Source organism: Condylura cristata, unplaced genomic scaffold (genome assembly GCF_000260355.1).
Source record: "Condylura cristata isolate star-nosed mole 26May11 unplaced genomic scaffold, ConCri1.0 scaffold00015, whole genome shotgun sequence".
NCBI lineage: Eukaryota > Metazoa > Chordata > Mammalia > Eulipotyphla > Talpidae > Condylura > Condylura cristata.
Genome location: NW_004567116.1, coordinates 31,842,939 through 31,855,139, shown reverse-complemented (window position 1 = coordinate 31,855,139; position 12,201 = coordinate 31,842,939). Strand labels below are relative to the sequence as shown.

At 47.7% G+C, this 12,201-nt stretch overlaps 1 protein-coding gene across 1 annotated transcript in view; it reads right to left on the bottom strand.

The window, feature by feature from the left end:
- Positions 1–12,201, bottom strand: part of GALNT18 (polypeptide N-acetylgalactosaminyltransferase 18) — a 309,423-nt gene that overhangs the window by 142,165 nt on the left and 155,057 nt on the right. Inside the window, exon 2 of the mRNA XM_004683042.2 lies at positions 7,508–7,700. Coding sequence (XP_004683099.1) covers positions 7,508–7,700 — 193 coding nt within the window. The remainder of the gene's footprint in view (positions 1–7,507; positions 7,701–12,201) is intronic.

Here is a 12,201-nt window from a genome sequence, read left to right as displayed (position 1 = left end):
TTGCCGGGAGTGGTTCGGCCCTCAGTCGTCAGCAAAGGACGTAGACACAAGCCTGTCTAGACTCAAGTCCTGAATCTCACTGTCTCCGCCACGGCCTGGGCTTCTGATTGTGTGATTGTGTGTAGTTATCAGCCTTCAAAGACCGCCCCCGCCCCCTACACCACCATCTCTGCTTGCCCCAGTGGATTCAGTTCCTTCCTTCTGGAAAGAATACACAAAACCAAGTCAAGAAAGTCCAGGGTACTTCATGGGTTCCAACTGGCATCTGAGAACAGGAGATTCTCACACTCTGTAAGCAAGAGAACTGAACCAGTCTGATGAACCCCTGACTGACTAATTACTAAGTAAATGTAACCAACAAAAAGTCCAGCCTTCATCCAGAGGCAGAAGTTCCACAAACACCCCTTCAGGTGATTCGATCAATGTAGAGATATCTACTGTAGCAAAAGAAGATTATAAGTAAGACCAGAGAAAAGAAATAATTTAAAATGTAAGCAGCCAACAGGAAGCAGAGAGACCATTTGTTCCTAAAACATCTTGTTAAAAATTCATGGACAATGAGATGCCTGGGACTCTCACCCAAGGACAGCCACCCAAGGAACAAACATCAGCTGGCTTTGGTGGAAAGGGCCTGAGCATCTCCATGTGGTGGGCTTCTTGGTGACCAGGCCACGTTCATGTTAAAGAAAACTGAGGAATGTGGGATTGGAGAAGAGGAACCCTATGGGTCAGGAAAAGGAGGCTAGGGCATCTTGCTCTCCAGCAAAGCCTGACTCTGGCCTTTGATTTATTTCCTGAACGCTGGGACTGGGGACATACTAGTCTCAGAGAACTTGGGTCTCATGTTTCCTGTAGAGTCTGCTTAGCCTTCTTCTCATTACTGCCAAGATGTATGACCTGTTGCTTGTGGTTCTTTGCTACTTAGTTCTTCTGTATGTAAAGTCATGATGATCTCCCCCCAGGGCAACTCTTTTACAAATCTAGAGACCTGCACAATAAAAGTATGAAAGAATTATACAGCATTTGTTAATCTTTATCTTGCCATCTCTAATTTATAGATGGCAACTCAAAACATGGAGAAGTTAGGTAACTTCCTGGAGGTCGACCAGTTTGTAAATGACAGACCTGGCCATGGAACCCAAGGAACTGGATTTTAAATATTACTTTATAATCTAAACAGAAACTTCAATTTTTCATGTTAGACAGTTTCTCTCCTGGGTTGTTCTTGCTAAACATACTCCATTTTCTCTGGGTTCTTTAAAATCCAATTCTGCAGTTCTGATCTTAGTAACAGAGTAGAACAAAAATTCACCTCCCTTTTTAAAGAACTCTATAATTTAGCTCAAGATTACATTGCCTTAAGAAGAACCATACAGTACTATTAACCCCAAATGGTTTTAGCATTAACTAAGAACCAGAAGTGTTTTCTCAGAGTGTTTTAGTGAAAGAATATTCTCCTCCCCTCCCAACTATGTTAATGCACTTATTTTCAATACCACAGTAGAAACATTACTAAGAGTGTTTACTTTACCCCTTTGTCCTAAGGTTGCTCTCCTGGGGGACACATTTACATAGACCTCTGGATCATCTCCACAGAGCTGAGATTCCAAACTAGAAAAGCTCCTTTGGGCTCCCCTGCTGAGTTGGTATCCTAGCTACACAAGCCCCAGGTAAAAGCACTGCTTTGACACATAGCATCTAAGTGAACTTGATATTCTGAATTCTCCTACAGAAAGTGAGCTCCTAAGAAATACTTCACATAGATGTGTGAAGTAAATGAGGGGGCTAGTTAAATGAGACATAGATATTAGCAGTCTGCATAACACCTGGCACCCAACCCAGACCAAGTGGTGGCTCTTGATGCCTTTTGTCCCCAGGGAACCACTTCCAGGTGTCCCAGCAGCCATGATCTCAGCTGCTCAACCTGGAGCCAGTCCCTTCTCCCAGGACTGGCTACGTAATTTGTGGGTGTCCATGCGAGAGAAAAATATGAGTGTGTGGGTTGGAGGACTGTGGGATCTTCATCTGAGATCACTGAACTTTGATGATAGTGGGGCTGAGTCATGGGTATGCATGGTTGGCAGAGGCCTGTCTTCTTGAATGGTGGCTCCTATTCAGAAAATCAAGAATTTCAGCAGTGAAAGCAGCACAGTAAACCAAGCACAGAGTGCTTCTGGCTTTCTTGGAATCCTGTACAAACAGGTTGCATGCCACATTAAATTTCCTATCCTTATATTGCTGCTGTAACAAATCACTACAAACTTGGTGGCTTTAAACAATACAAATGTATTATGGTATGGCTCTGGAGGTCCGAAGTCTGACACAGGTGGGCTGAACTCAAGGTATCAGTGGTGGGAGGTGGTAATCTGCTTTCTTGCCTCCTCCAGTGTGTGAAGACCCTCCGTATTCTGTGGCTTATGGGTCCTCTCCAAGTCAGCAGTGGCGTGTGAGTCCTTTACACATAGCCACCTTTCTGATTCTGGCTCTTCTAGAAGCCTTTCTCTTCCACTTTCATGTGTGCCGGTGATCAAACTGCGCCCACCAGACAATCTAAGATAATCTCCTTATTTTAAAGTCAGCTGATGAACAACCATAAATCCTTAATTCTCAGCCACATAGCATAACAGATTTATAGGTTGCAGGGATTAGGATGAGGACATCCTTGGGAGGACACTCTTCTGCCTACCGTGCATACCCATGAGTCAGCCCCATTGTCCACCAAAGTTCAGGGATCCCAGTAAAGATCTCACAGTCCTTCAACCTACACACTCAAACCTGACACAGTCACAGAAAATACCAATAAGCGCAGATGGCTCCTCCATAAAATCCCTGGATGTATCGACTTCAGAGTGCCCCCTGGCTGGTGGCCACAGCCGCATGCTGGGAGCAAGGTGTACCCTAATTCCAGGGAGACAGAAGCTCCTGTGCTTGGGACTCTTGAGACCCAGCTGATACACCTCTTCATCTGGTTATTCATCTGCTTCCTTTATCACACCCCCAACTAAATGGCCAAAGGTAAATTGTGTGTTCCTGAGTTCAGTGAATATTCTAACCAATTACTGAACCCAAGGAGAGGCCATGGGAACCCCAAGTAATAGCCATGCAGAAATACAGGTGAGGCAGCAGCCCTCCTGCCCACCTCTGCCCATGCAGGTGCCCCTTATCACCAAGGTTCTCTCTTCGCGTACAACAGAGGCCCCATTCAAGGCTGCTGCCCAGGACTATGCAGGCCTCTTAGCTAACCTGTCCCTTTGGGGGCAGCTCTTTCTGCCTGCTTGTGTCTTAGCAAGTGTCCTCTCCCTTTTTTGGAATAAAACTGCCCTTTAGGCTATTAAAAAATAAAAAGAGGTCCCTCCCTGGTGGTGCAATGGATTAGAATGTAGCACTGCAAGAGAGCTGCAGTCACTTCAGTGTGAGTTTGATCCCCAGCCTGGAGGTGACCCACATGGCATGGCAGACCTCTCCTGACCCGCCCACTGCTCCCCTCAGTAGTATACTTCATCAGTCGGCCTGTTCTGTTCCCCACTTTGTCTCTGGTGAATGTTCTCACTGCCCCTTCACCTCTGGCTTGTACCCCAGTTCTGTATGAATAAATAAATAAATCTTAAAAAAAAAAAAAGAAATACAGGTGACAACCTGGGACTTGTCACTGCATCTGACAGGGTATCCTTGTGGAGCTGAGCCTTTGTCTTGCAGGAGCTGCACTAACTGCACCAACTCCAGATAGGATGTGCAGAATGAGCCGACTTGCAGGACACCCACCTGCTGTCCCAGAACTGGCAGGTATAAGGATAAAACCCCATGCCTCTGGTATCCGAAGTCTGGTGAGTCCGAGAAAAAAGGAAACTGTTTTATCCTAGACAACTACCTGCTCCAGAAGGCTCTGTGAAGAGTCACAGAGTTAACATAAAGTGCCGACACATCCTCAAAAACACGAGAGTAATTTAGAATGAAAGTAATGATACTGAAAAGATGTTTCCAACATGAGTCAAATGGGATAAGCTGAGAAAGGACCTTGTTCCAAGGCAGGAATGTTTTTAGAGAAATGAGCAGACAAAAAGGCCCTGTTCCACCTTGACATCTTTTTTTTTTTTTTTTTTTGAGTGGTCCACTAACAGGTCTGGTCTTGGGTATGTGTCTGGCAGGGGAGTGAAGCAGGGCTAAAAGCACTCCAAGTGCTGTGCAAAGCCGCCTTGTTAAAGCTACAGCAGCACCCAGGTGGAGGAGCCAGAAGGCGCAGCTCTGCCTTTCATGGGAATTTGTGTTTCCATCAGGGGCTGGGAGAGTCCCCTGTCCTGAGTGACAACCTGGGGGAGGCGTGTGAGCACCTTAAACTCAAGCACATACAGGGAATAGGCCTTTTTGTGGTATTATTGCTCTACTCCAGCGGCCCAGCAGGAAACTGCAGAATTCTGCCCACCTGGAGTAACTTCAGACACCCTTTCCCAGCAATTCACAAAGTCACTGCTCTCCAAAATGTGTTTCCTTCTTGAAGCATGTTTGCCAGGGAGGCCTACCCTTCCGAAATAGGCCTCTGGGCCTCTGCCCCCTCCACTCTCCAGCTTCCTTTCCTCTTCCACAGAAGAAGGAATGCAAGGTGCCTCTCTCAAAAAAGGCAGGGCTCCAGCAAGGGTCTGCTCTCAGGAAGCCTGGCACACAAAGAAAACCGGCGTAGACTAATGTCAAAAGGCAGGCTTGGCGTCGGGACACCTTGGTTCGCATCTCACACACAACACTTGCTCCTTCTGCTCCTAGTCGCCACAACTCTCAATGTGAAGAAAAAACCGGTTCCTCCTCTACCTTCACGGAGTGTTGGTGGATCCCACAGGGAAGGGCAGGTTCAGCAAGTTCAGGCCTGTGTAAATACCATCATTGTTATCACTGTGTTGTGATCTGTAAGATTCACCCTTTCCTTAGCTTCTTTCATAGTTCCCCTTTAATGTGGAACAAATATCTTCTGAACTGGGCCAGTGTCCGGAGACAGAGCTAGCAGCAGCATCCACAGCTCTGGTGTTAGCTGACGTCAAGGCCAAGGCCGTTCCAGTAGTCCTAATGACCCAGTTCCTCCTGAGGACCTTTTATCAAGTCTCTAGACTCTGCTCTCATCAAACCAGTTTCTCCCCTGGCCCCTGGAATGGTCTCTTTAGCACTCCCAGGGGGTCAAGTCCCTGTGGCACTAAGTCAAAGTTCACCTGCAGGAGAACCCCAGAATCTAACCCCATCTCATCACCTGCCCCGCTGTCAAGAGCCAAGTCGCTGACGCCTCAGTGTGCAGGTGCTCCTAACTGCTCCCTGCTTCCACCCTGAAATCTTCAGTCTGTTCTCAACCCAGCACCCAGAGGAACCTTCGAAAATGACAGAGCATATCACTAATGCTCTGAAACCACTCTCATGATCCACCTCTCTCAGTATACGCCATAGACTACAAAGCCTTGCTCTGCCATTCTCAACCTCAGCTGCACATTGGAATCGCCAGAGAACTCTCAAACAACGTGGATCCTGAGTGCCACCTCTGGAAACTCTTACTGGTCTGGGGTTTACCCTGGCATCAGGATTACTTGAAAGCCCTCAGAGGAGTCCAATGTGTAGTCAGGTTTGAGCGCCACTGCTCTATTTAGTCTGCTTCGTATTGTCCTGCTGGCCTCCTCTGCAGCTATTGCCTTCTAGCTGCGCTGTTGTAGCCACATGTTCTAACCTCCTTCCTCTTCTTCAAACACTCGAAGCATACTTCTACCTCAGGACCTTTGCGCTTGCTGGCCCCTCTGGCTGCTGAGTGGAAGTTCACCTTCGGAATAACTCCCACCCACATGGCTTGCTTTCTCACCTTGTCTAGGTCTTTGCTCAAATGTCACCTTCCTAGTGAGGCTTTCTCTGAATCTTTTATTAAAAATTCTGCTCCTGGCTCTCCCTGGTGGCGCAGTGGGATAAAGCACTGCACTAAGAAGCTGAAACCACTTCCGCATGAGTTCGATTCCCGCCTGCCCGGGAGGTGACCACATGGTGTGGCAGACCTCTCCTGACCCACCCGCTGCTCCCCTCAGCAGTGTACTTCGTTGATCTGCCTGTTCTGCTCCCCACTCTGTCTCTGGTGAAGTCTTTCGCCACTCCTGAGTCTCTGGCCTGTACCCCAGTTCTGTATGCACAAATAAATCTTTAAAAAAAAAAAAAATCTGCTCCTCGGGCCCTCCCTGGTGGTGCAGTGGATCAAAGCACAGCACTAAGAAGCTAAAGCCACTTCAGCATGAGTTCGATCCCCAGCCCCAGAGGTGATCCACATGGCGTGGCAGACCTCTCCTGACCCGCCCGCTGCTCCCCTCAGCAGTGTACTTCATCAATCTGTCTGTTCTACTACCCACTCTGCCTCCCGTGAAGCCTCTTGTTGTCTCCCCCTCCCCTCCCGGCCTGTACCCCAGTCCTGTATGCATAAATAAATAAATCTTAAAAAAAAATTCCGCCCCTCCTCCTATTCCAGGCTCCCCCTATCTCTCTCTACCTAGTTATAGTTCTCCATAGCACTTACCACCATCTAACAAGCTACACATCTGAAGTCTCTGTATTGTGTATATCTGCCCCTGTCTAACCAGAATGCAAAATCTAGGAGGGCAAGGGTTTCTCTGCTTTGGTCCCCGCTCTATCACTGTGCCTAGAATACTTTGGCTCACAACTGCTGCCAAGTAAATAGCCTTTAAATGAATACACTCTTCTCCCCTGTAGAGTTTTAGCTACTCTTCATCCCTCGAGTCCAGCTGGCTCCTCAGTGCCAGGAAAACCCAACCAAATTATACGGCATACAGCAGGTGCTAAATAATGGTCTTCAGAACTGAACTGAACTGTCCTCCCTAAAATAACATTATCGCCAAACCCAGATGGAAGATCTTTCCTAAGAATTCCAGATACCAGCTCACTGTGTTTTGCAGCTTTAAGAAAAACTTAAAATTAAGCAGAAAGAAGGGAAAAATGTTGGGGGGAGGGATCACAGAAGTTAATGAGATTTTTTCAGCTGTGGTATGTGCCCACATTTTTAATAATTAGGAGTAATAAAAATTCTAACTGAACCTTAAAAGAACATCTTTTGTAACAAAGGGAGAAGTCAAGACAGACTTCTCTGTCGGGTGTAATGACTTGTTAGCCCCGGAAGACGGATGTACTTTAAAAAACTAATTTACAGAAAAAAAAAATGATTGTTCATAAAAATGCAACTAATTGGGTTAAAATGACTTATTAACAGGGATGCCAGATGATTCTAGTGCCCTCCAGGAGTAAATTAGGTTATTAATCCTCAAAATCTCTAATGGAAGAAAGACTGCCTCCCTGTTGAGCAGACAGAGAAACTGAGGCTGAGGGAGGAGGAGGGGCAGTGAGCACAGTGCAGGCCAACAGGACAGACCCTGGGTGAGGCAGAAGAGGGACCCAAAGTCCAGGCACCCAACCCTGACTCTGCCCACAGCACTGTAGTGACCCATCTTCCCAAGACAGGTCATGGGGCCCCGCTTCCAACGCTGCTCACCCACTGGGTCTGAGGTCAGGCAGGGGCCGGTCGAGGGGCAGGCGGTCACTGAGGTAGGCGTTGTAGCCGTAGTACTGGAACTGCTTCAGGGCCACGCGCCGGCCTTCGGGGCTAAGCTCCTGGCCCCAGTGCGCAAACAGAGAGGAGTCTGTAAAGGGCTCCGTCTCTGTCTCCTCAGGCTTGGCAGGAGTCTCTGGAGAAAGAAGGCAAAAAAAAGGAGATGGTGGGTCAGTACTTTCGCACGTCACACAGCCCTTCTCCCTTCCTCGCCATCCTAAAGGGGAAAACAGTCTTAGCCCAATCTTTGGGGGCAAGGGGAGGGGACTGGAATCATCAACCTCCCCCAAATCCATTTGTTTATCCACACATGCATTCATACACGAACAACCACAGAATAAGCACTATAGAAATATACCCCACAGCTGCCAAGAAGCTCACAATGCGACCACAGTACCCTGTGGTTTCAACTCTGAACCCTCCTCTCCCAGTCTGCCTCCCCTCCAGCGATGCTGACCCCAGCCCTTGAGCTGGGCATTTGCATTTCTTCCCCCCCCCAGCCCCCCACTGATGCTCCATTTCCACCCCAGGCCCCTAGTGGATATCTGGTCTGCTCCTGGGTCAAGTTCTTGGCATCCCACCTCCTTCTCCCTCTCCCATTCCTCCCTGAATTGAGTTGCCTGCCCCATGAAGTGGCATCCACCTGGCTACAAAAATCTCAGTCCAGACTGCCTCCTGCTGTTTCTAGATTCTGTCCCCCAAATATGGATAGCAGTTGGCCAATGCACCCCCAGACTTCACCTACTCGGGGCACTCCCTGTACTGCAACTTTGTAGAGAGAGGCCCTACACCAGGTAGGAAAGAGTTCACAGTTTCCCTGGAACATTCCAAGAAAATGGAGGAGACAGTAGTACCTTTAAGGGCAGAAGCTTAGGGCTGACAGGAAAGTTCACTGCTCACTGGCTACATAATCACAAGCACACACTCAACCTCATGATTTTCCCAACTGTAACATGAGGATAATAGAATTTATCCACCCCCAAAGATTTGTGGTCATTACAGATCTTTTTATATATATATATATATAATATACATTATATAATATACATTATATAATGTATATATGTGTGTCATATAGATTATGGAGTAATATATAAAATATAAACACTTAGACTAGCATAATGGTAACTTGCAGGCTGGTAAAAATCTCTTTCAGTGGTAATGGGTAGGTCTTGCCACAATGATGCAGGCTGACAGGTCAAGATTCTGGAATTTGTTCCAAGGACCAGGTGTTCAGGTATGCCGTTCAAAGTCAGAAACCAGGGAAACTGGACAGCCCCCACTGAACAGTACCTTCCATGTTCACAAGCATGTGATGAGCTAAGAGATGGAGTCAGGTGCCTGGACTGAGGCAGAGTCTAAGAGGAAGCAGCAGCCGCCTGTCTGTACAGAGTTAGGGCGGCAGGGCACACCTTTGCTGGGTAACTGACAGGGGCAGGTTGGAAAGGGGTAAGGGGCTCAAGTTCTAGAATCTTCAAGTTCAGGAGGCTCAGAGTCACAAGCCACACCTGCCACTACCATCTGCTCTTGGTTGGGGTCTCTCCCGAGAGCCAGGCTGGGAGAGGGGAGGAGGCCTGGGAGCATGTGTTACCCTTTTCATACCTAATATCCTCCTCTCACAGAAGATAGAGTCCTGTCACTGGAGGTATGTAAGGCTGTCATGGAGAGGGGACTGTCATAGCTCCCTGCAAATTGAGAGGCCAGAGCACACTGATTCTGGAGCCCTTAGGAGAGGGACCCCAAAAGATCTGTAAATGGAACTGGACTCCGGGGTGCTGGGTGTCCAGCCAAAATTGGAGACAAGTGTCACCTGGGACTCAGACACCAAGTCATCTCCCACTGTGAGGAGGGTGCTGGTATCTGTTCTACGTCACAGAGAACGAAAGTGCATGGAGAGAACAAGAAAATGGGGCCAGGTTCATTTAGAAGGAGGTGAAATTATTAAGATTCAACCCTAGAATGTCTGTTTCCCAAGGTCATGGTCCTAACCACTGAGCTATACTGCCTCTCGCTGGCAATGGGCTGGGGTATTCAGGATGCCAAAGACAAACAGCACATCATGTTAGTTACCAATTTTCCTTCAATGTATGGGAGGAAACTCAGATACAATAAACAGATTGAGGTTTGTTAGGAAGTAAAATGCAAAAGATGCATGCATTTCTATGACAAAATGAGATTTCAGGAGAGTGCAGCTGCTCACAGCTCCAGCCCAGTGCTCAGGGTAGACCTGTTTCCCCTACTTGGCAAGAGCACAGGAGTTTGCCTGCTCTTGTAGGTCCTTGTTATCTAAAAAGATATATGACTCACTCATCTGGAATGGGGGGGCAGTAAAAATCTAAATCAGTGAACCATACAATATTTAACAGAAATGGAGTTTTATGGTTCTCACATACCTAAATGGGTATTATCAAGTAAAATGAGTTCAGTTAATGAAAAAATTATGATTCACAATTAGGCCTGGGTTGCATGATAATGTATTATAAACATTAAAGTCCTGGGTTATACCACATGCTCCTATCTTTTCTTTTCTTTTTTTGCTCCTATCTTTTTACTGCCACGTGTATGAAAACTGATAATAACTTGAAAGGGCCCTAAATGATGAGAAGGGGCGTGACAGCAGAAAGAAGCCCCATTTTTTTGAATTCCTGCCTCAAGTCACGCATTATACCTGCCTGCAGAGATCTTTGCCCAAGGTTATCTCTGCCATGCTCACAGGGCATGAGCAGAGTTCCCTGCTGTATCCTTGGCTCTCAGCCCTTGGGGCTCTTATGCGGAGCACCCTACACCACTTTAAAGTAAATCAGTTAATAAGTAACCCATAGTCCTTAAGTTATTCAACTTGAGGAAGCCAAAGATGGAAAGATTAAGTGACTTCCCGAGGTCACACACACTGTTGGAGGCTCTGAAGTGGGGCTACCTCCAAACCCCACATTCTTTTCTCTGCAACACAGCAGCAAACTAGCCCAAGGGCCAAACCTGGACACTGCTTATTCTGTAAATAAAGCTCTGTTGGACCACACTCTCTTACATGCCATCTTGCTCACATGCTACCAAGGCTGCTTTAGAACTGGGAGGGCAGAGATGAGCAGGTACAACAGAAACCATGTGGCCTGCAAAGTTGGAAATACTCATTGTCTGGCCACTTAAGATAGTGGGAATCCCTGCTTTGTCCCCTACATATGACACCTTTTAGGCAAGGAGGCCTTGCCATCACTGCCTTCATGTTTCTTCCCTTCCCACGGGTTGGTTAAGAGCCCTGACTGCAGTCAGAACCTGGGTTTACAGTCCTGATCTATTGTTTTCCATCGAGTGCAGTTTATCCTGAACCTCAGTCTCTCATCTGGAAAATGGCGTTGATAGCAGTAGTACTCCTTCACAGAACCTCCCTGAGGGTTCAGCGAGATGGTCCAGATAAGGAGCCTGGCACTGTGCCTGGCACAAAAGAAATATTAGCTCAATAAATGTTAGTGGCTAAGGACACATGAAACCCCACAGTCCTATCTGGGCATTTTTTCCACTAACACCTCTGGAGATTTGGACCCTCCAGTGACTGCCTGTCCCCTGCTAATGTCCACAAGCCTCCAGTGGTCAGAAAACTCTGGAGCCCCTCAAGGGCCACTCCTATCACTGCTCCCCTAGTTTTCCAGTCACACCTGCCTTGCCCTCTTTAAGACTCCCCAGGTACATCCCACTCAGCACCTATGGGTGCTTTCCATTTTCCTCCACACCCCACCCCATTTCCATTTCCATACCCCCATGGCTAAAGCCCCTTACTTCATAGGCCTACTCAAAAGTCGCTTTCTCTGCAAGGCCTTTGGTAAACATTCAATCCCCTCTCCCAGTATTGCTTCTGAACCCACACATGTACTTTCTCTATTTGTTTTGCTTGCTGCTTGTCTCCCTAACTAGAATGTGAGCCCATGAGGTCAGGGATGGGCTCTTGCTGAGCACACAGTGGATTGATCAGTGCCTGCACCTGGCAGGTGCTCAGTGCGTTCCAGTGCAATAAAGAAATCAGGCAGTAGCAGCAGGTCATGGTGGAGTCAGCAATCTCCCTCTGCCCACAAAGGGCTTCCCAATCTTTCCAGTGGGTGCTGGAAGGGGCTGTTGTTCTGTGTCAGCCAGCAGAAGCATGAATTCAGGGAAAATTCCAGTTGCATGCAGTTCATTTCCTACCTAGTTCATGCACCTCAAGTTATAGGAGACTAGTAACAGTAGGATCTTAGAAACTTCTCAGGCAGCTCCATGGAGTATAGTCATTGGTGGACAACCCTACCTGCGCCCAGCGTTCCCTGCTGACCCCCTTACAGCAAAGTATCAGCTGGCATCTCTCTCAAGCCTCCAGGACAAGACAGTACACAGAATAATTGGGTGGTCTGCTGTCTGCTTCTTGCTTTTCTCCCTTTTTCTGACTCTCACCCAGAGGAGTTCAGATCTGGAAAGAGTCCACTGGGAATCCAAAATCTGTCCTCCCAGAAACCCAGGTGCAGAGGGCAATGAGGTAAGAAGGCCAGCCAGTGTCTAAGAAAACTGACCCGACTTGCCTTCATGGTGAGTCCAGCCCAATCTGGGGCCTTTAAAATATAGGCCTGAGAGTCAGGCCAGGTGGCCCCTCTCTTCCTACCAACACGTGTGCC